We start from the raw sequence: 22160 nt of genomic DNA, 5'->3' as shown, positions 1-22160 counted from the left end.
GGCTGATGGGAATTTGATATAAAAGCCTCGGACTGAACAGTACTGGAAAATATTCTACACCAACAAAGTTTGAAATTCTAAACAAGCATCAAAGTTGAGTTTGAACAGTCTTCGGGACATTTCCACCCCACTATGCATCTTGCTGAGGTATAAAAGTGATATGTCAACCCTGTTCATTGCTACATGGCTAATATATTTACTTCTACTGTAGTATCTCTTTCGCCGAATTCACGAGCTTGGAATTCGATCCATCTTTGGCGTCCCCGGCGATTATAATCTAGCCTCCCTTGACTACATTGCTCCGTGTGGCCTCAGCTGGGTCGGAAATGTGAATGAACTCAACGGCGGTAAGTAGATAGACATACTTTCTACTTTGACCAAAAGGTACGAGTCTCATTGTTGTATACATATAGGCTATGCTGCCGATGGCTATGCCCGCATCAAAGGAATAGGCGCAGTCATGACCACACTAGGTGTTGGGGAGCTGTCAGCCATCAATGCCCTAGCGGGATCATGCGCCGAGCTTATACCGGTCATCCACATTGTCGGATATCCCTCAACAGCTATCCAGGAAAAGCGACTCCCGATGCACCACACCCTGGGGGATGGCGAATTTGGGCGATTTGCCAAAATGAGTGCCGAAATATCGAGCGCGGTAGTCGTTCTGAAAGAACAGTCAGATGCGACTAGACTCATCGACGAGACAATCCTCGAGTGCTGCCGGTCTAGCAAGCCTGTCTACATTGGCTTCCCAGTGAATCTTGTCAAGGCAGAGGTAGATCCGTCTCCGCTTGAATGTCCTCTGAGTCTCGAACAACCCAGCCCCGATCCGATGGGAGTTGAGGACTATGCCGTGGACCTGATTCTCGGCCGTATTCGGGCAGCTCAGAATCCGGTTGTCATTCTTGACGGTCTGGCCGGAAAGCCACACAGCCTGAATACAACGAGGCTATTCGTGCAAAGCTCGGGAATTCCTTGCTTTATTACGCCATTGGCCAAGGGCATCATCGACGAGACCTTGATAAACTTTCGCGGTTTGTACTCAGGAAAACCTTCAGAACCTACCGTTTTTGAACAGATCCAATCCTCCGATCTAATCCTAGAGATCGGACCGCGTCCAACCGATTTCACCACAGCCGGTTTCCAGACCGAGATGCCCCATATCGAGACCATCAAATTCGAACGCCACAGAATCCAAATGCAATTCCAAGGGATTCTGGGGGTCGGTATGAATGGTGTGCTCGAAAGACTCAGCAATATTCTTGATCAAGGACAATCAAGGTCAGTATCCACGGCCTCCACGACCTCCACACCTCCCCGCAATCTTAGCGGCACACCCGATATACACGGAACCGCCTCACCCTTGTCTAGCCCACCCAAAGAGAGTGCGAACGGCGAAGAGTTTATGGATTTCGAGGGTAACGTTGTCGACAAGTCTCAACCATTAACCCAAGACTGGATCTGGCCGCGAATGGCTTCTTGGCTCCAAGAAGACGACATCGTATCCGCAGACATCGGAACCGCTGCCTTTGGCTCAGTATGGACTCGATACCCGCGCGGAGCAGTTCCACTAGTGCAGTTCCTTTGGTCTTCGATTGGATATGCCATCGGCGCAGCAGTGGGAGCCGCCATTGCCGCACGCGAAGACGAGAAAGAATCTCAAGGCACTCGGCACCGACGTACCATCCTCTTGACGGGCGACGGTAGCCTCCAAATGACCGCACAAGAAGTGAGCACCATGGTCCGCCGCAACTTAGGCGTTATCATGTTCGTTGTCTGCAACGAGGGCTACACGATAGAACGGTTGATTAATGGCATGGATGAGGAGTATAACGATATCCAACCTTGGGACTATAAGCTTTTGCCGGCCGTTTTCCAGGCTGCTCCGAATACTGCTCGCACTTATGCTGTTCGGACTAGGGCTGAACTGAATATGCTGCTCGACGACCCATCGTTTGGCCCCGCTAGTCATTATGATGAGAACAATCCTCCTCCCTTGCGTATCGTTGAGTTGTACATGGACAAGTACGATGCGCCGGAATGTTTGCATGAATTGGTTGACGAAATTGCGAAGTCAAGGTGATTTGGTTTTGGAGACTAAGCTAGCCGAGAATTATATAACGAACGACTAGAAGGTCTCCAAGCTAGAGAACCAATATATTTTCCCATTGCATTTGTATAGTCTCGGGACGAGACTTTTTCGAGGGCAACTGTTGCCACCACGTGGCTTGGACTCCACATGACAAGACCCTCTTAGCTAGCTAGCAACAGATCTATACGGAGAGATAACAATGGATCATCTTTACAAATCATACCAACTTGTATCACGATAGCTGTCCTTCCGGCTTAGCCGCAGGGCGCTGATAAGCAGTGTATTTAGGCACAAACGTTTTCGCCCACTTCAAATCGTGTTGTCGTCTTGCTTTCTCTTGTCCTTTTTTACCGTATCGTAGTCCGAACTTGGCATTCACCTCATTCAGCCTTACCGTGTGTCTCCACGCGGAACGGGACAGTCCCCACTCTCTTATTTGAATATACTAAGTCGGTGCGTTGCCCAGGTGGGTTTGGTGCCTGACACATTTCCCCGCCTATCCATCCACGATCATCATCACCACTTGGTAGAGTCCCCATCATGGTCTACTGCGGTCGTCCTTCAACAAGTTGCAACAATTGTCGCGCCAAGAAGAGAAGAGTAAGCCATTACTGTTTGCGCCCCTTTACAAAAGACAGAAAATCATCAGGGAAAAAGAAGTAAAAAAGACACACCTGCACTTTGGCTTACATTTAACCTGAAAAAAAAGTGCGACAAAGCAGTCCCAGAATGCGGCCAATGTTGTCGCACGGGTGAGAAATGCCACGGGTACAGAGATCCCTCAAGCCTCATCTTTCGCGATGAGAGCACCCAGGTCATCAACCGCGCCCGCTCAAAAGTCTCCAAGAGGGCTTTGACGGCCACCCCAACCGACCGCCTCTCGGTGGAGCGCACAGCCCCACGACAGGCACAGAACCAACAACAATACACCTCCGCACCGGACTATCACGCCAGCCGCCCCTCCGATGTCGTCGACGAGACCATGCTGGACATGAGCGACGTCGATGTCGGAGCCGGGATGTTCGCCGGCGGCAGCTTCATGCCCGAGTTGATGAGCTTCCACGACCCCTGCAACCCGGATGAGACTGGGCTCTTCTCCCTCCATCACGGAGCCTCGCCCAGCGCCATGCCGGTATCGGGCGACGGTCCTGGATCCGCTGCTTCTGTTCCTGCCTCCGTGTCTGGGCGTCGCTCCCGTGTCGGCGCTTCTAGCATAGGCGGCGACGATGTGGCTCTCGATCAGTTCCCTGTTGACGGCAGCAACCGGGGCGACCGCCAACGGCTAGAACACAACAACTTCACCAGCAGTCAGCCCGAGGTCATAGCGCGTCCCTTCTCCTTGCCTCTCGACATCATCGGTCTCGATTTCTTCCTCTCTCACTACGTCGTCCGGCAGTCCGGTCCCTCCTCCGGCTTCTTCGACTACGTTCCGGGCATGCTGGCGCAAGACGACGGCGGCAATGACATGCTCGAGGGTGCCATTCTGGCTGTCGGTTTCAGTGGGCTCGCTCGCACCACTAGCCAGGTCGACCTGTTGACCCGGTCCATGATGATGTACACCCGCACCATGGAGCGTGTTAATCTCGCCGTCGCCGACCCCCAGGCCGCCCGTCGCGACAGCACCATCGTCTCTGTCCTCGTCCTCGCCCTCTACGAGTTCAGCAAGGCCTCTATCGACGGTTGGAAGCACCACACTGAGGGTGCCACTTCGCTCCTCAACCTGCGCGGCCGCTCCCAGTTCTCCACCTCGACCGGCCTGCAGATCTTCAAGGATGTCTTCTCCCAGCTCCTCATTAACTGCCTACGCTCCGGCTCGCCTATGCCCTCGAGCCTACGCATGCTGCGCATCGAGGCTGCCAACGCCATCGGCGTCTCGGATCCCTACTGGGTCGCCTGCAGCGGCATGATCGAGCTTCTGGATCTCTACCAGCACATTTCCCCGGGCGGCTACTCGTTCTTTCCCAACTCTTTCGGCGCCTCCTCCTCCGGTCTCGCTGCCCCTTCCGATTCCTCCAACCCCCCCCTCTACTGCATCCGGTTCTTCCCCCGCCTCTACCTCCATGCTCTCCGGTCCTCTCAAGGGTGCCGACATCTCCATTGAGCACCTCGAGCGCTACCTCTCACAGGCGTTCGAGATTGACTACCGCCTCGAGAGCACCTTCTCCAAGTGCCCTTCCGAGTGGCAGTTCACCGCCAAATCCAACTCGTCCAGCAACAGCTACGATCCGACTCGTAGCTGGCGCGACGTCAACCACATCTACCACGATGTCTGGATCGCCTCCGTCTGGAACAGCATGCGCGTCTGCCGCATCCTCGCCAACCACGCCATCAGCCACCTCCTCCTCCGCGGCGCTAACACCGACAGCAACTGGTTCTTCGCCAACAACTACGCCGACCGTCTGCACCAGGCCACCCAGACCATCGTCCGCCTGCGCGACGAGATTCTCGCCTCCGTGCCCCAGCTCATGGGCTACGCCACTTCCCCGGCGCAGGAGCTGCAGCAGCAGCAGCAGCAGAAGCAGGCGCAGCAGCACGAGCGCTCCAAGAACAACGCCGGCTCGGCGGTCGGCGGCTACTTTGCCTGCTGGGTTCTCCTCACTGTGGGCTGCATGCACAACCTCGGCCACGAGACCCGTACGTGGACTGTCGCCCAGTTGCGCAGAATCAGTTGCCAAGCAGGTCTTGCGCAGGCAGATGATTTCGCCAACTTTGTTGAATCAAGCAACCTCCGTCCACCATTGAGTGGATAGTATAGAAGCATCATTCAAATGTGGATATCTCATACAGCGATGAACTGCATATAGAGAGCATACACCGTACATACAGGGTTACGCAAGTATATATTCTTTCACAAATCAAAAGTTAAACCAAAACACCTCATGTGGAAGAGTTTTTCAAGTGTTTGTGCAAATCTCCAAGTCTCGCAAGTCGTAGTCTCGCTTATTGGGGGGAACTTTTGGTTAGGTAGCATCCCTGCACGAGTACAAGAAGGACAAGACGTGACACTAAAGAAATATGGGTGTACGCGGTAGTGCGTCGCCCTGAAAGCGGCGAGGAGCACCACAAAGGGAGTGGCCTGGTGTGTTTGGCAGAAGGCCTGGAGGTCCTGGTAAAGCTGGTCATCGAGGTTGAAGTGGTGGACCTGCGCCTTCCCAGAGGAGATGCCCGACCGGGGCTTGTCGCAGAGCAGCTCGGCGGGCTGGCTTCCCTCGAGCTGCTCCTGCCAATACGCCAGCTGACGTTGCTCGGACTCCGCCATTGTGATAGATTGGTCTTTGGTTTTGTTTTTTTTTTTTGGTGGTGAAAGGAAAACAAAAGTAATGTGAAAAGAATGAGAAGGCCAGGGCGATGAAAGGCCGAGATCATGGATCTTCAAAACATGTTCATCTCTATAAAGCAGACATCCCGTCTTGTTGTCTTTTATATAGAAGGAATGCCAGGCAGTCGACACTAGTAAAATAATAGGGTTGTTACAGAAACTACGTGTAAAGTAGGCTGTTCAAGGAAGGAGACGGACATTGCACGTGTTTCTAGTAGGATGGGCGTCGATCAATCTCACTAATGGAGGCTGGGCAACTCTTGGGAAATTGTACCCAAAATGGATAGCTCGGAGTCCGGCAAAAGGACCTAATCAAGTAGTAGACTAGCAGAGCCGCAGCCACAGGTACCCACATCATCACCTATTCCTAATTAGGCATGCTTGATGTTAGTTCTATATGGACATGCGCGAAACCCTCAAGTTGTTATTGAATCCCTCGTTCTCTATGTGTTCAAGCACAGCCCGAATCTATTGCAATCTTTCATCGTACACCTGCTCTACCACGGGAGGCCGCTCTCTTATTTTACCCCTAGACGTTTGTTCCATTTGTTACCCTCGTATCGTTTTCTCCCCCAGGGTAAGAGCTGGTGTTCGAATGAACTCCCAACTCTCGCCCTATCCTTCATACTTGTTTCATCAGATCATAGCGGTTATCCAGGGCCTTCAATCCCTCCCTGCCCTGACCTTATAATCTAGATTGCCCATCAATCCGCCATCAGCAAGACACCTGCCCGCTATATTCGCCGCTCCGGCCCCTCTCTATCTAAGATGACGTTTAGCTATGAAGATGGTATCGCGTTGTTGCAGCTTATCGTCTTCGTGCCCTGCCTCTTCCTCTCCATTCTTTTGTGTTACCAGCAAGGAATGAAGGCTGTGGCATCATGTTGGAGATTCCTCATTATCCTCGCCTGTCTCCGAATTGCTGGTGCTATATGCCAGCTCATCACCATCACTCACGACTCGATCAATGTTGTCACCACAAAAATCACATGCGACTTGTTGGGCATCGCTCCCCTAACACTGGCTGCCGTGGGTTTGCTACAAAGAGTGTCAGTCGCAATCTGATATCCACCTACGCGTGACTCGAGACTGACATAGGCATGTCTTGTTCAGAAACGCCTCGATCAACAAGCTCTCCAAATGGATCTTCATCTTTGTCAGCATCGTCAGCTTGGTCGGGCTGGCCCTTGGTATCGCCGGCGCTATCAAGGCCCTCGACAGCTACACCATCCCCCCCATGCTGCAAGCCGCATTGGGCATGTTCGTCGGCTGCTTGGGTCTCCTGCTGGCCATTCTGGGGTACCTGACCATCTACCGCAACGAGATACCTCGCAACGAGAAGATCATCCTGTACTCAGTCTACGCCTGTGCGCCACTGCTCATCGTGCGCACCGTCTACGGCTGCTTGGGTGACTACACGACCATCGCGCGGTTTAACCTGTTTGAGCCCAACCCCACCGTCAATCTCTGCATGGGCGTCCTCGAGGAGATTGTTCTTATGATTATCTGCCTCGCTGTTGGCTTTTACTGCCCCCCGCCTAAGGATCCCCAACCTGGTAAGTCTTGTGGTCATTTGAACGTGACTGATTCTTTTCGTGACGAATACACGCTGACGATTCTTAGATGCTGCCGACAAGACGAATTCGGACGAGACCAACATTGTGGAGAAACGCTCCACTCCCCCCAGCGATACCCGCTCTGACACCGTTGGCACCATGAACAAGGAGAAAATTGCTGAGGAGGGACGCATGGGGACCTCGACTGCCGAGGCTTTGTAAGATCTGGCTGTCCCTTCACACGTCATAAAGCGCCTATAACCTTGCACTGTCTCGGCAGGCCTTTCGTTGCAATGATGGACTTTGGGATTGGCCCTGAATCTTTTGGCATATGAAATTAATCCAAGCGAATAGTTACAGATTTGGAATAAATTAAGAGCGCATTATATAATGTCAGCCGGAATTACACCCGTCTTTTCCCGTCCATTCATTCATGTATTTACGCTATGCAGACAGTAGCCACCTTAGGTATCACTTGTTGGCCTCAGGAAGTCACTTGTTGAGCTTAGCACTGCGCCCTAACATGTTAAATAGTCGAGCACCTAGCTGCTCTCCTAAAAGACACACTCATTTTCACTATTTATTCTTCCACTTGCTGGAGTTGCAGTGTTAGTTCATATCAGTTCGTATCATCTACTTTCGGGTATCAACGTTCAACAAGTGACACCCAGGTCTTTCTCTTCTCAGTCCGCATTCCACCAGTGTCGCAGCTCAGCCTTAACAGCTTGCTGCCAGAAATAGCGGTAAAAATCATTCACAATACACTTCGCATCACCATTCGCGCAAATAGAGAACACATTGGAACCAGTTGAGAATGGCATAGTAGCCAAATTGATCCATCAAAAACTAACATACCTCGAGGGAGTGTTTTAATTTGGCGATGAGATTTCAAGTGCATGATAGAAGGTCTGGGAGTAAAATCGCAAAATGAGTATCTATCACCGCGCTTCCAACTCGTGTGAATCATGATGTTTTCCTCCAGGCCCGAGCTCGACCACAAATCCCTTGCGCTCGGGTACCTCCAGCTCTTCGCATTGACGTTGTTCGGGTATGATGTAAGATTTGATCCGTTGACCAGAATTAATATTGCTAGTGACTTTTCGACGTCTCCAGAGAAAGAGCCCCACGGCCGTCAGCAAGATGGCACCTCCGACTCCAACTCCGACACCGACTCCAATTTTGACGCGACTGTTACTTTCGTACTGGTTGGAATCTGTCTTCGCAGCACTAGCTGTACTGATGGTCGCACTAGTCGTTACGGACGTGGAGGAGCTAGTCGCAAAAATGTTGAACCCAAGTTCCAGCGGTTTACCCATTGCCGGTCGCTGTTCACAGACAATCTGAAGGGCCTTGATGTCTGGGTAAAGATGGTAGTTAGAGGAACGTTTGACCAGAAGTAAGACGGGATCTTACAATTCGCTAGAATTGAGGCACCTTCCACTTTCTCGAGACACTGTTGGCAACTCGTCGCGTGGTCCGTGAACGCGCCGTCATTACGCGTGCAGTATTCGTAACGATTGCTCTGCGACTCGGTAAAGAGTTTGTTGGTCATAGGGTCGAGAATCGCGTCGCATATTTGCCCACAGGCCTTCGCGGCTGTCGTTGTCTCATTGTTGCTGGGATATCCGAACACACACCAGTCAAAATTATAGCGAACATTAACTACGCATCCTTGCAATTAGCAATTTGCCTGATTATTCGGCACCAATATTCCTCACAGATAAACCAGAAGACATCCGTCTCGTTGTCGTTGTTTATTCCAGATGAGGAGGTATCGCTGCTCGCCTCACATGACACGCATTGCTGCCATTTACGCCCCACGGCCGCAACGTCAGTGCCATTTATCTGAGAATCTTCGCATACTAGGTCTGTTGGGAATGTGCCGGAAGCGAACGGACTGGAAATGTTTGTCGCAGGACCAATTATGTCGACGCATAGATCAGAACAGCCAGAGTCCGGGGCGACCTCGAGGCAGTACACATAATTGAGAAGAAATGTTAAGAAGAAGATTTTAAATGGCATGCCTGTCATATTTTCGTGTGACTGTGATATTGAGAGGGCGGGAAGGAGTGAACTGGGTTGAAAGGCAAGACTAGGGGAGATTGGAGGCCAAAAAGAGCCCGCGGTTATGCACGAGCCTCTGCGGGTTGCTATCTCGAACATGGGTACCACCTCGTAAAGAAGAGGCAGTTGACCAAGAAGTTTGCCCAGTCCCTGGCGTACTATAGTCCCGATTTAGTGGGTGGGTGTCCAAAGCGGATTCGTGGGCGCTACAGTCGGAGAGGGGATTTGCTATAACCATTGGGAAATGGTATGTAGCCGCCCTAAGTGGAGCAACGGAATCCTTTCGGACATTTCCGTTTTTCTCAGTAACCCCATCAGGCTGCACTACTGCACGCCACCACACAGTATTGGCCCTGTGCTGTAATTTTGTCATTCCCTGTTATGGTACGGTACTCCTTAGTGCATAGGGGATGATGGGGGCCAATGAAATGAGTCAACAGTATCTGGAACGATGTTGGCACCGGACTCAGATGAGGGAACGAGATAGAGAATAGGTATGTACACATAGATATGAGGCAACATACGCGTGGTCCACATATTCAAGTACTCTGGAGCCGAACAGATATACGGGTATGTTCGCTCCGACCGGGCCGAAAACTCAGCTGGACACAGTCCACTGGTACTTCGTGTATCACGAGCGATTTCACCTGACCCACTATGCGACATCGGTTTGTTCCACAGCCCTACTCCGTACATGGCGCCCTATTAGACCATATAAGGCTCCGCTACTAAGTACCTCTTTTCCAGGAATGATCTGGCTCTTTTCCAGGAGTGACCTTGGCCCACAGTCTAAGTTAGAGGCTACGTTGGTTGGCATCACTCACTTTGGCTGCGGCTCTGTTTGGCTCGACTCCAGCTGTGTCAGCCATTCTCTTTTCGGCCTTAGTGAGAGCCAGTAATTTTGTAGCGTGTGTTGCCATTGCGACTGAAAAGGCCGCAATTATATCGGATTGCTAACCAAATCCTCAGTAAGTTGCCTCCAAGCTAAGCACACTATAGAGACCTAAACTCATTCAACAAACTAGGGAAAGCGAGGCGTAAAATAAAAGACACTGGCATTATGTATCACCCCCCCGCGCGGGAGTACGCAGTCAAATGTGAGGATTTGACCAATACGTGCTACGATTTAAGCGCTTGGTTTATCTAGTTCTGGGGCTTCAAAGCGCATCGGAGGATTGGCGAACTACTATTGGATGGGTGATACTTTCGAGACGCTTCAAAGTGGGTATGGATGAAGCAGGGTTCATGTGGCCTGGCCCATGTCTCTACTTAGGAAAAACGAAAATCATCATTACTTCGAAATCAGTCGCTCGCCCACGTTTAAAAGGACTTTATTTAGATCAGTCGTTTTGAGCCTTCATCTTGCCATGATCAACCCTTAAGACAGATTCTGGTCCGAAGGCCAGAACTACCGCGGCCCGAGCGAAAATCCCTCCACTGAAACATATTGCAACGTCTGGGACTGGGATCAACTTCGGATGGTCAAGGTCAAAGGCACCGCCAAACTGTTTCCGCCCGAAGAGAATAGAGAGCTCCCAATTCTAGCGCGATTGGCCGATTATCTATCGCCAGAAGTACGTGCTATCACAGTCGACAACGACGGACTCCTTATCGGGGTTTCGACAGATCTAGAAGAGGACGATACTCTATTTCTTACATAAGTTCCTTTTTCACTTTGTAGATCGCTAGCCGATTGCCGTACAATTCAGTACTCTAAGCTCGAAGAGCTCGACTAGCTTAGACCGTTCATTAATCTTGTATCGTACGAAAACGAATCAGGCGTTCCCTAGAAGGTTATTTTCAAGTTCAACGTCTTGAACAAGCCCCGAAGACTATAAATGGCCTAGGATGAACTCAACCTTCTTAAAAGTCTACCGCCACATCCTAATATAATACCATTTGATCGCATTGTCCTTAAAGACTAGGAGTCTTAGGTGATTAGGTTTATAACGAAGTATATCCCAGGTAGAACTCTCGCCAATCCAAAAATCCCTTTCCGATTCGAGTGGCTATAATAGCTTACTCAAGTCGTGGATTTTCTCAACTTAGAACTAGGGATCATACACTAAGATATCGCATCCCGAAATCTATTAATCGATCCTTCTATACAAAAGATCGCTCTTTTCGACTTTAATCGGGCTATATCCGGGAAGAGACGGCTATATAAAGGTCGAGACGACGTTACTAGTGTCGTCTTCACACTCTACAAGCTTATCACGAACGATACATCCTTTTCGGGTATCCCTACCTCGGATCGATATATAGACATGGTATAAAGTATCTCGGAATGGATTGTTAATCGCGAACTAGTCTCTAAGTTATTAAAATTTCGCAACTTTTTGAGCGAATGTGTAGCAACGCGAAGATCTGACCGGGATATGGAACGTTACCTCAATGCGCCGCACCGATTTACATGGCCGGATCTACCAACAGTGCCCGACTATGATATACCATTCGAGATGGGCACAACCTGGGATGGAAAGGCAAACTGGATGACTGGCCATCGGTCTAGATCTACCGCAATGAAGATGGGGTAGTATTGCTTTCGTTGGGAGAGGCCACCACAGAGCGGCTCGTTGATCCAGGCCGAGAAGAGTGTATAGTAGTCGATCATGGAAAGCTACCAAGGTATTTGTGCCCAGGTGAAAGACAGTGCTCAGTCACAATGAATCGAGATGCCAGCCTCATACCACAAGTTGATTTAGCCTTCGAGATAGACTCGCTGGGCCATATTTGGCCATTTCTACTGTCAGGCCTTACGTGACGTACCTAAAGCAGAACATTTCATTCCCATGGGGTCCGAGTTGGCCAGGATTTGCCTCCCGAATGAAACCGACCCGGCTCGGAATAACCCCATGCATGGCCATTCGCCGAATCTCTCGTCTGAACAATGCGCGGTCAAGGGGTGTTGAAGAGCGGCCGATGATGTCGCCGAGTAGAGACACGTTCAGACACCTCGCGATAGCCTTTCCTTCATCTAGAGTATGAGTCCAGAGGCTCGATTTTTTGGCGCGCAAATCAGGGAACTTTTGCAATTGATCAGGTTTTGGGCGGACAAATAAGTCCAATTGGGAACGATGAGGATCATGGACCGTCGGAGGAGTTCCGGGTCTCACTGCTGACTGACGGGAAAGATGTTACAGGGTAGTGGGCGGTTAAGGGGCGGCCGGAAGTTACGGGTGGAAAGGCAGCCGTTTCTGGCCTCAAAGGCGGTCATTTTCGCCAATCCCACAGGTCCTCATATTCTGTAATTCCATTTCGGTAGATACGTAGGTTGAAAATGAAGACATTATCTTATTATCGAGGCGAACATGTCATAAAAACAATAGGGCTGAAAGTGGAATGCCAAGATCCTGCAAAGCTTGACTAAAAGCTTGGTGTCTCCAGGGCTCCCGAGGTCCCTTCAATGTTCCAAGGTTCGATTTCACGTTTCCCACATGGCTTTTATGCCTATGTACCTAGGTATGTATATGTTTAATTAAAAACCACAGCAAATACCGAGGTAAGGCTTTTTATTCAGCTCTACTAACCATAGCCTCTCTTGTTTATTGGAGCCAACGCATAAGCCGGCAATACCTCTGCCAACCTCTGCCCCACAGGTCTATAATATGGCTGCCTGCGTGCTGGCTGGTGGACTGCCTAGTGTGGTCTGGACTGAAAAAAAAAGAGTTTTAAAACTACTAGTATATTGTACGGAGTACAAGTACCTTTCGTTTCAATAATAGAAACCCACGACCCCGGCTTATTTGTCTTCCCCTTTCTCTTTCACACCTTTCCCCTCTTCCTACATCTCTTCTTCGTCAACCTCCCTCTTTTTCCCAAGAATACAAATTATCCGTCAAAATGTTCGGCTGGTTCAAGTCTTCCAACGACTCCAAACCCACCCAGGAGCCTACCTGGAATGCGACCACTATAGCCATGGAACAGCCCTCTAACGCTGAGGCCATGTCTTCCAACAACGTCGTCTCCCAGCAGCCTGTATGCTCTTCGATTATTATTTGCTGAGATTACAACTAATTGGCCCATAGAGCCCCGAGTCCATGAAGATGGAACTCCGCGGTGGCGGTGGTGGTGATGTCTGCTGTGGAATGTGAGCCTTCCCACGTTACTTCGTTGTCTTACTCAACCAAGCATAATAAAGGAGATTAGCTAACATATTTACAACAGCTGCGCTGGTATCGCTTGCTTCGAGTGTTGTGAGTGCTGCTGCTAGATATGCTGCTTTGCTATGAAATGCTGTATACCGATATGATGAGCGCGTTGGACTGGAACTTGGCACCTGTGAATAATGCGACCTACAATGGAAACCACTTTGTGCAATAAGGTATTGCCGTCGAAAGGCTATTCGGTTTATAGTCCTTGTCGTATCAAGATCTATAGTTGGCTGTCAAGTGGATAACGCAGCCTAATATCGTACTAAGGTACTAGCTAAAACTAGCTGTATATCACGGATCTGAGAGGATCATTGCCTGAAGGGAATATCCATGCCGCCTTGGAAGGCTATGGTTGAATTATGCATGTATAGATGGAACGAATAATTAGGGACAAAGTTGGTGCATTTTCGAGACATTTATTTTCTTACATGTCTCCTAACTGGGAGGGTGAAAATAATGGAAGCAAAATACATCAAGTCTAAATTTTCTGGACTGATCTTCTAATTTAAATGGCCTTGATAGCATGTCAGAGAAACCCCAAGCAAGTGGACATAAGCATTAGCCATGAGAGGCTGTCAGCTAAGGAAATTTCTATCTAGGTAGTCCGCATATTACACTCGCAAACCAACTAGTTTATGCCCGCTGATATGTGAGGAATCTATAGAAGATTCTTACGACCTGAAAGGTGTCACTAGAAATATGTATATTGGAGAATGGCTGCAAGCAATTGCTATGGTGGCCCTAATCGGTTGATGGCCTGGGCAGGTATCTAGGTACATAATATAGCACTACATATGTATGCCCATGGTGCAAATGCATGGCACTGATTGCGCTGCAAACTGTAAATAAAAGCATTAAACAACACAAGGAATGTCATGATTCTAATGACTGGCTATAGCATGAATATGGATTCATTCTTTGCAATATATTCAAACGTTCCAAAAGAATTAAGTAGGCGCTGTTACTTGCCAAAACGTCCTCGTAGCTTCCAAACCGCGCTAACCGCAAAAGGAAATGGAGCTCCCCTCGATCTGCGCGTAAACATCAACTCCTACTAACTTTGCCTAGGGATGGAATAACCATGCCTCACTTGCGCCGCCAACCAAATCCGCGCAACATAGTACCCAATCAAGACTCCAATGCCCCAGGAGACCTCCGAGCACAGTTCCAGACCCCGCCAACGCGTCACACTCCCACCAACCCAATCCATCGACACCAACCTCCCTCCACCGGTCCAAATGGTGTCACACCCGACCCAGTCGCCGTCGCGGGACATCCAGCAGCACCAATAAATCCCTTTACAATATTTGGAAGACCAAGGGTAGAGCAACCACCACCGCAAATGATGGATGACGACGACTTTGATGATGATTTCGACCCGCGTGGCCACAGCATGCAAGAGCTTGGGAACGACGGGCCACTTGACTTTGACGATTCCTTCGCCACTGGTCAGGATATCGAAGGACAATTTGATGACTCCGATATTGACGACGAGGAACTGGAAGAAGAAGTCGAGGACCAATTCGAGGACGAAGAGGACCCCGACCACGAGATGCACGATCGCGGTACTGATCCCTACATAAATTTCTTCATGGCTACGCCTCAAGATTGTGAGCTAATATTTTTGTATAGAAAAATCACCCTCCCCTTTACCACCCAACTTGCGCGACATCTCATCGCTCGCTTCCTGGACCGTCTCCACCTCCAAGCCGGGCTGCGGTGTTGCGGCCCTCCGCAACCCTTCCCCGTCACAATACTGGCAATCCGATGGACCACAACCGCACACCTTAACCCTCCACTTCTTCAAGCTGGTCGCCGTCGTGCGTATCCGCGTATATCTCGATTTCGAGCTCGACGAAAGCTACACACCCACGAAGATGGTGTTCGCAGCCGGGATGGGCGGCAACGACCTCATCGACTTCGCAACTTGGGAAGGTGACGGTCCATGCGGTTGGGTCGATGTGCCATTGGAGGGCGTCGGCGGTAGAAACGGAGGCTGGGTGCGCAACGACACTGGGAGGTCCAAACGCCGATCTACTAGTATGCGTCGGCGGACAACTGTGTACCGCAACTGTGATAACCCTGACCATGAGCATGATGATGAGTGTGATCCGTTTTATGAGATTGATGAGCCTGATAGCCAGGACGATGAGGATGATCCCTACTCTGGGAATGTGCTCAAGGCTATGGTCATCCAGATGCGTATTATGGAGAACCATCAGAACGGCAAGGACACTCATGTTCGTGGATTCCAAGTGTTTGCTTGCGATGATAGCCGACGTCGGATGACCGCTGCGCCCTCGGCTTCTGCTGATGCTCGGCGCCGCCGTCCCTCCCTGCGTGGGGCTTATGATCTTCGTGGACGTACTGCAAGTGAAGATGCTGATGCTGGATTTACTACCACCGGTCTAGACGAGCCGGAATGGATGGGTGAGCCGGTGATCCGATAAGCAGGGGGTTTTTAGAAGGATCAAGTAAAATACTGGCGTTGATTGGCTTACAAAATGCCAACGGAGGTTTTCCAGGTTGTTATCGGAGTTTCAATGTCTTCATGATACCCAGTTCCAATTTCTTTTTGCATGGGTTTGGGTCTGCTAGTGAATATCATTAGGCATGTTCGTGCCAGTGAAATACATATTGCATCTTAAAATGGGTATTCATATTTTTAGTTTTCTATGCTAGTCATATCTCATATAGAAACATCGAAGGGGCTGCTTTATATCTACTTAAGCAGCTTCTCCAGCTCGGCGGCGACGGCATCGCCGACCTCGGTAGTCTTGGCTGTGCCGCCAATGTCGCCGGTGCGGACACCAGCCTCGATGACGTTGCTCACAGCCTGCTCAATCACGCGAGCCACGTCGATCATGTTGAAGGAGTACTGCATCATCATGGCAACAGACAGGATAGTAGCGATGGGGTTAACGATGCCCTTGCCAGCAATATCGGGGGCCGAGCCTGTGAGTACCAGTTAGCCATGGCCAGAGCCAAGATTGGCAGAAAGCAATAAAGAAGACAGAACACATACCGTGAATAGGCTCGTAGATACCGTTGACACGGCTCTTGCCATCAGGAATACCGCTCAAACTGGCACTGGGAAGCAGACCCAGAGATCCGGGGATAACACTAGCCTCATCGCTAATAATATCACCGAACAGGTTGCTAGTAACAACAATACCGTTCAGCTTACGGGGGTCCTTGATCATGAGCATAGCAGCCGAGTCAATGAGGTGGTGACCAATGGAGACCTGGGGGTATTCCTTCTCCATAACCTCGGTGACAACCTTACGCCACAGACGGCTGGTAGCGAGGACATTGGCCTTGTCCAAACTCCAGACGGGCAGAGGCGGGTTGTGCTGCAGAGCGAGGTTGGCGGCGAGACGGATGATGCGCTCGATCTCCTCGCGCGAGTAGGGCTCAGTGTCCATGGCGTATCCAGAGCCATCGTCCTCCTTGCGCTCACCGAAGTAGATACCGCCTGTAAGCTCACGAATGATGTTGAAGTCAACGCCGCGGCAGACGTCGGCCTTGAGAGGCGAGCTCTCGACCAGCGAGGGCGCAGCGAAGTTGCAGGGCCGCAGGTTGCCGAATGTGCCCATCTCCTTGCGCAGCTTGAGGATACCCTGTTCTGGGCGCACGGCGCCAGTGCCCCATTTCTGTTGATCCCAATGGGTCAGTAGGCTTGTTCTTGGTGTTTGTGCGGGGAGGAAGGGAATGGAGGGGTTTGGGATGTAGACGTACGGGACCTCCAATGGCACCGAGGAGAACGGCATCGGCGTTCTTGGCGGCGTTCAAGGCCTCGTCGGTCAAGGGTGAACCGGTAGCATCGATAGAGGCCTGTAATTGTTAGCCATTGAGCTTTTGTCGCGTGGGTGGAGTATACTCACACCACCGAGCAGGTGATCCTGCAGGTTAAAAGTAACACCACGGGACTTCTCAATGACGCGGAGGATCTGGAATTCAATCAGTATGTCTATGCCGTGCAATCCCAGCTTGCAATGTTACCTTGACAGCCTCAGCGGTCACCTATTCTCTAATTGTCAGTCCTGTATTCAATTTCCCTACGAGAGCTCTCAATGACATACCTCGGGACCACAGTGGTCACCACCGAAGACGACGATGTTGAAGGAAGACATTATGCAATATATGAAGAGAAATGATTGACTCAATTGTCCGTGTCAGGAGCTTTCAGAATATAAAGGCGGGTGAATTTCAAGGTCCAACCCCGCCAACTCCGACATCGGCGCCCGATGACATAAACCCAATCATCGGCGTCGCTTATTCACGGTTACATCGATGAACCTTGGATATACCATTCATTTACCTGTTTCAGCTTTGTTTTGCCCTTGAACCTAGAAAGTTGCTGTCTATTCCTAAGCTTACACTCATGGTGTGGTCTTTCCTGGCTATCTACAGCAAGCAACCCCTTTGTTTAGCAAGACAACGTTGATGATTCCAGCGACTACTAAGTCAAGTATACCAAGATGCTACGGATCCAGACCAATCATTTACAGATATCGCATACATCAAAATCTCGCAAAGCTTGTCCACGGGTCAAGCTATTCCTGGCCACGGTCTTGAAGCTGTGAAGCAATGTCTTTAATCTGCGACTTCATACAGGGGCGCTCCACGCACTGTCTTTCACAAATACCTAGGTAGTTTTCCATGATCGACTACTATACACTCTTCTCGGCCTTGATCAACGAGCGGCTCTATAGTGGCCTCTCCTAGAGAAAGCAATACTACCCTATCCTTATTGCGGTAGATCTAGACCGATGGCTAGTCATATAGTTTGACTTTCTATCCTAGGTTATGCCCATCTCGAATGGCATATCATAGTCGGGCACTGTTGGTAGATCCGGCCATATAAATCGGTGCGGTGCATTGAGATAACGTTCCATATCCCCGTCAGATCTTCGCGTTGCTACCCATTCGCTCATGGAGCTGTCCACTTGGAACCGGGCAGATTGTCGTGACTGGGGTGGGAAAAATTCGATCAAGGAAGAACCTTGGGTCTCATATTCGGGATGCCCGCCTTCATTGGAGAGAATATGTCGCGGATCGAGATCGGCGGCGAGACAGGGAGGTGGTGTCGGTATGTCAGAGGGCTCTTGCCAGATGGCGTGAAGGTCGAGATCAAAATCACAGTCTACCAACTTTATGTAGAACGCTGTCACATCGCTGAAGACGTCTTGTCAATTTTGAACTGCTCATCGTTTTCTCGCTCGTCTTATCTCCGTTAAAACCGAGCAGCTGGAATTTTCCATGCAGCTGCTAAACACACCCAGCAATCATTGACGTGCCACGTCGACATCGTCGGCATCTCCCTTGCAAAGCTACCATAGGTACGTGCTGTCCGCAATCCGCACAGTTTCCAAGCAACGGTGCTTCGATATATAAGTCGAGAAGATCTTTGACAAATTCGGGCACGTTCTGGGCAACACTGTTGTAGGCCATCTGGACAGTTTCCTCCCGTAGATAATTCGAAATATTGATCCGTGCAAAGCGTGTTACAACCTCTTTCAAAATTCTGGTTGATGTAGGAGGTAAAGCGTATACTTCCGGGATGGATTCAATGAATTCGATCGGATCGCATAGGACCTCAAGCCTCCTCTTATACTTCTTAACACATAACGCGGGTAAGTCTTTGACGACATATTTGTCAGCCAAGACAAAGACTCGGGCATGGAGTTGGAGAGCAGAGCACGATGGCTGCTCCGTCTCAGAGGCCTGTATTCTGTCGCTATAGGTTCCTGTGTAAAAGAAGCTTACCAGCTTTCTAACAATAATTTTTGAGTCGTCCAAAAACTCATAGACGCCGGATGACGCCTCCTAGACGAATCAGAGCTCGTCATTGGTAGTGCTATGGTAAATTACTAACCTTGAAGTTGCCAGTACAGGCAGCATGAAGTACGTCCGATTGAGAGCAAACCACAACTTTATGTACGTTGATCCTTTCTCCCTCGCAGACAAGGGTCATATCTTTGAACTCGCCAGATTTTTGACACCTAGTAATCTGTAAGCCTAGTCACACTGTAATACTTCCTAGATGATAGCGGAATATATTCACGAACCGTGAAAGAGCCTCCAAGACACCCTGTGATTGTACAGAAATTTCTTCCTCCATTTTGAGCAGTTCTCTTCCGGTTTATAATTATCGAAGTTGCCTTTGACCCAGAGATTTTATGCTGCAATACCGTTGTCGTTGACCAGAGCCGGGATATATGTAATCCCGATACCGACACCCATGACAATGGTGATGTCAGGCTCCGAGCTCTGTTCACAAGTTGCCTGGCAGGTTAATGTGCATGGCCCGGCTGCTCAATCAGGTTTACCTCCAGTGGGCTGAAACCGAAAGGCATCTTGGTAAACATCGTTGGACAACGAACTTGGGTGCAGATAGTACGAGACTTGTTTGATGACATATCCCCTGTATAGGTACTTCTTCACTGATCTGTAAATGTATTTCACATTCTATCCCGTCCTGCGAATGGCCTATCGCGCCGACCGATATTGACGACATTCGCTTAGCAAGCGTAGAATAGCATCCTCTCAGACACGATTCATCCATTACACCGTCTAAAAAGAATTGGACTCAAGCGTCTCGCTAAAGCTGTCGCCACCTAGCTAGCCAGCAAGGCTATACCGGATTATACCTCCTAGTATAAAGGCACAGGTCCCCTGCTCCACCGTTGATGGCCCGAAATAAACGAACAAGACTTCTTCGTGGAATGCTTAGACGTCGAACTTTAGTAAGAATTGTGACAGGCTTAATTCTAGCGTAGGTAGGGTGTCTAAGGAGCTACTCGGAAGGGTGTTTGAGTGGCCCTCTAATAGTGTTGCCGAAGAAGAAGCGTCTTCTAGGGGCGTTGTACTCTCACTAGACGTCTCGCGTAGCGTGTCTATGGATGCTACTTGGCCGCAAAAAACGACGTGGCATACCGGATTAGGTAGCTTTAGGTTGCACATCTGGTGCGACAGTTGATCGTGAAGAAACCATCCCAAAATATTCCTATCGCTTGATCGGCGGCGGTCCTCGGGTCTATACTAGCAGACGTAGGGATTCGTACTCCTTAGTAACCGGAGACGGTTAAGCATAGAGAATTCTAACTTCAGCTTGGTGCTGTATACCACCGTCTTGAAGCTCACTTGAATGTAATGTAGCTCATAATCCGCGAGGAGGAGCAAAACGTTCAAGATTACGACGAGGATATTGATATAAAATAAATGGACAATGGCGTTGCCGCCGTCGCGACCGCGTAACGGCGATATGTCAAAATCGGCGAAGATTTTTTTGAATTATCGTAACTTGTGCATTCCAATCATGCACTTCATCCAGCTTTCTAGGACCACATCTATATTCCCGCTGAGTTCGACCCGTCAGCTCTTGAAAGATGGTTCATTTTTGAGAGAAGAGCAGAAGATTGTTGGACATGCCGAAAGTGATCCATAACGAGGCAGAATGATTACAGCATGACGCTTTATAACTACCATATCTACGAATCTCCCGATATCAGAGCTTGCACTACTAACTGCCGACTATAGCAGAAGAGATATCCGCTCTCGCTATAATATAAGCTCAATTGCTTTACTTACTGAGATACTGTGAAGTGAAGACTTGACAGAGAAGATATACCTGTAGTAATGTGGAAGGGAGATCGTTGTCCTGCTAAGCGAGTAAGTATGAAAGAAAGGGGACCGAAGAATCTTTGGATACTCGAATATCGAGTACAATTACACATTGCATTCCAAGAGCTGATTGTGACTGACTTGGTGCACCTTAATCTAAGCTTTAACATACAATACATATCGACATCTCTATACATATTTCCTCCGTCTATGATAGCCGTCTTGGAAATTCCTGGCCTTAGATCTCTCCATCAGACTGCTTGGAACCTTGCTTCCTCTGAGCGATATATGGCTTTTGTCGGTCTGCCATGTCCAGCGCAGCCAACGAGACAATGACAGCCAGTGTTAGACCCTGTGCATAGACACGAGCCTGCACAATCTTTTGTTTACCCGTCAGGTACGGGTTGCGGCCAACTAGAATAAAGGAACCGACCATGCTGGCAGCGAAGGTGGCGCCAGCTAGCTTGTATTTCTGTTCCCTTACCCAACTGAACAGCTGCTGCGATATACTCTGTTGGGTGGACTCCATTGTTTGGATATACTTGGGTCTGTCTCGAGACTGGGAGAAAGGTGATCTATGAAGGCAGTTGTTAGAGGTATTCTCTGTTGAGGAGCAAGGTAGAAGCCCTTACTCTTTATGATAAATTTCTGCTTAGGGGGGTTCTTAAGGGTCATAAACAGAGCGAGTAAGTTTATAATTTAGTTGAGCATTGTTATCTCTTCGGATCCGACTGATACGATCGATCTCCGATAGATAAGAGTTTTGGTCGGTAAAACTTTCTGCCGCAACGATCCTTCTCCACTTCTCTATTGCTCTAACCGTATTCGGTATCAATTCATAGGTCCAGCGGAGTTCCTGCCGAAATCGAAAGGACCATGGGTGTTTATAGACTGTAACTGGAATTCCAGGAACAACAAAATTCGACCTCGGCCCCCTTTTACTTATATTTCCTCCAAGGCATTCATTCTTGTTCTGCATATTATAACTCATCCTAGGTGCTTCATATCCATCATCTAACATTAATACCAATATTCTCTTTCCTCACTCTACGGTGAGTATCCTATCAACCCACTCATTTTCAGCCCAGTTACTGATGAAACAGTCTGCTTGGCCATGTGGATCACTCGCGGAATCTCTCTCATCAATTTTGGAGTTGCCTCTTCAGCATTGGCATTCCAAGTCTTCGTCTTATACCCATGGCACCATCAGTTAGATGATGAATTCAAAGCCTTGAAAACAGAACACCAGCGAGTGCTGCACCAGCTCGATCTACGAAAACCCCTGTGAGGATATAAAGGGCAAACCGGAACGAAAGACCTGGACGTGATGTATATCGATGCAGGCGACG

At 49.5% G+C, this 22160-nt stretch overlaps 10 protein-coding genes across 10 annotated transcripts; 5 read left to right on the top strand and 5 right to left on the bottom strand.

Annotated features, from left to right (window-relative positions):
* Positions 1 to 132: 132 nt before the first annotated feature.
* On the top strand, positions 133 to 2083 carry N7519_001295 (alpha-keto acid decarboxylase family protein; the record flags this gene model as incomplete). Its single annotated transcript, XM_057288073.1, has 3 exons — positions 133 to 147; positions 212 to 347; positions 414 to 2083. 3 exons carry the CDS (start codon positions 133 to 135, stop codon positions 2081 to 2083), a joined length of 1821 nt encoding a protein of 606 aa, XP_057154156.1.
* A 549-nt stretch (positions 2084 to 2632) lies between these two features.
* On the top strand, positions 2633 to 4842 carry N7519_001294 (Zn(II)2Cys6 transcription factor domain-containing protein; the record flags this gene model as incomplete). The annotated part of the gene is made up of 3 exons (XM_057288072.1): positions 2633 to 2692; positions 2802 to 4174; positions 4248 to 4842. The coding sequence occupies 3 exons, from the start codon at positions 2633 to 2635 to the stop codon at positions 4840 to 4842; spliced, it is 2028 nt and encodes a 675-aa protein (XP_057154155.1).
* A 98-nt stretch (positions 4843 to 4940) lies between these two features.
* Positions 4941 to 5351, bottom strand: N7519_001293 (uncharacterized protein; the record flags this gene model as incomplete). The annotated part of the gene is made up of 1 exon (XM_057288071.1): positions 4941 to 5351. The coding sequence occupies one exon, from the start codon at positions 5349 to 5351 to the stop codon at positions 4941 to 4943; it is 411 nt and encodes a 136-aa protein (XP_057154154.1).
* Positions 5352 to 6179: 828 nt separating this feature from the next.
* N7519_001292 (uncharacterized protein) lies at positions 6180 to 7189 on the top strand (the record flags this gene model as incomplete). Its single annotated transcript, XM_057288070.1, has 3 exons — positions 6180 to 6460; positions 6525 to 6967; positions 7035 to 7189. 3 exons carry the CDS (start codon positions 6180 to 6182, stop codon positions 7187 to 7189), a joined length of 879 nt encoding a protein of 292 aa, XP_057154153.1.
* Positions 7190 to 7905: 716 nt separating this feature from the next.
* Positions 7906 to 8998, bottom strand: N7519_001291 (uncharacterized protein; the record flags this gene model as incomplete). Its single annotated transcript, XM_057288069.1, has 3 exons — positions 7906 to 8324; positions 8381 to 8629; positions 8686 to 8998. The coding sequence occupies 3 exons, from the start codon at positions 8996 to 8998 to the stop codon at positions 7906 to 7908; spliced, it is 981 nt and encodes a 326-aa protein (XP_057154152.1).
* A 3876-nt stretch (positions 8999 to 12874) lies between these two features.
* On the top strand, positions 12875 to 13244 carry N7519_001290 (uncharacterized protein; the record flags this gene model as incomplete). The annotated part of the gene is made up of 3 exons (XM_057288068.1): positions 12875 to 13009; positions 13060 to 13121; positions 13199 to 13244. The coding sequence occupies 3 exons, from the start codon at positions 12875 to 12877 to the stop codon at positions 13242 to 13244; spliced, it is 243 nt and encodes an 80-aa protein (XP_057154151.1).
* A 1022-nt stretch (positions 13245 to 14266) lies between these two features.
* On the top strand, positions 14267 to 15635 carry N7519_001289 (anaphase promoting complex subunit DOC1; the record flags this gene model as incomplete). The annotated part of the gene is made up of 2 exons (XM_057288067.1): positions 14267 to 14750; positions 14818 to 15635. The coding sequence occupies 2 exons, from the start codon at positions 14267 to 14269 to the stop codon at positions 15633 to 15635; spliced, it is 1302 nt and encodes a 433-aa protein (XP_057154150.1).
* A 272-nt stretch (positions 15636 to 15907) lies between these two features.
* On the bottom strand, positions 15908 to 17318 carry leu2A (3-isopropylmalate dehydrogenase LEU2; the record flags this gene model as incomplete). The annotated part of the gene is made up of 6 exons (XM_057288066.1): positions 15908 to 16140; positions 16211 to 16838; positions 16924 to 17019; positions 17070 to 17135; positions 17188 to 17208; positions 17268 to 17318. 6 exons carry the CDS (start codon positions 17316 to 17318, stop codon positions 15908 to 15910), a joined length of 1095 nt encoding a protein of 364 aa, XP_057154149.1.
* A 669-nt stretch (positions 17319 to 17987) lies between these two features.
* On the bottom strand, positions 17988 to 19309 carry N7519_001287 (BTB/POZ domain-containing protein; the record flags this gene model as incomplete). Its single annotated transcript, XM_057288065.1, has 4 exons — positions 17988 to 18363; positions 18467 to 19014; positions 19064 to 19190; positions 19257 to 19309. The coding sequence occupies 4 exons, from the start codon at positions 19307 to 19309 to the stop codon at positions 17988 to 17990; spliced, it is 1104 nt and encodes a 367-aa protein (XP_057154148.1).
* A 1740-nt stretch (positions 19310 to 21049) lies between these two features.
* Positions 21050 to 21340, bottom strand: N7519_001286 (HIG1 domain-containing protein; the record flags this gene model as incomplete). Its single annotated transcript, XM_057288064.1, has 1 exon — positions 21050 to 21340. One exon carries the CDS (start codon positions 21338 to 21340, stop codon positions 21050 to 21052), a length of 291 nt encoding a protein of 96 aa, XP_057154147.1.
* Positions 21341 to 22160: the final 820 nt, after the last annotated feature.

This window comes from Penicillium mononematosum (genome assembly GCF_028829835.1).
Source record: "Penicillium mononematosum strain IBT 11891 chromosome Unknown utg000001l:1.0-4488741.0:1.0-4491989.0, whole genome shotgun sequence".
Classification (NCBI taxonomy): domain Eukaryota; kingdom Fungi; phylum Ascomycota; class Eurotiomycetes; order Eurotiales; family Aspergillaceae; genus Penicillium; species Penicillium mononematosum.
The sequence above is the reverse complement of the archived record's forward strand: the minus strand, read 5'-3'. Positions and strand labels throughout refer to the sequence as shown.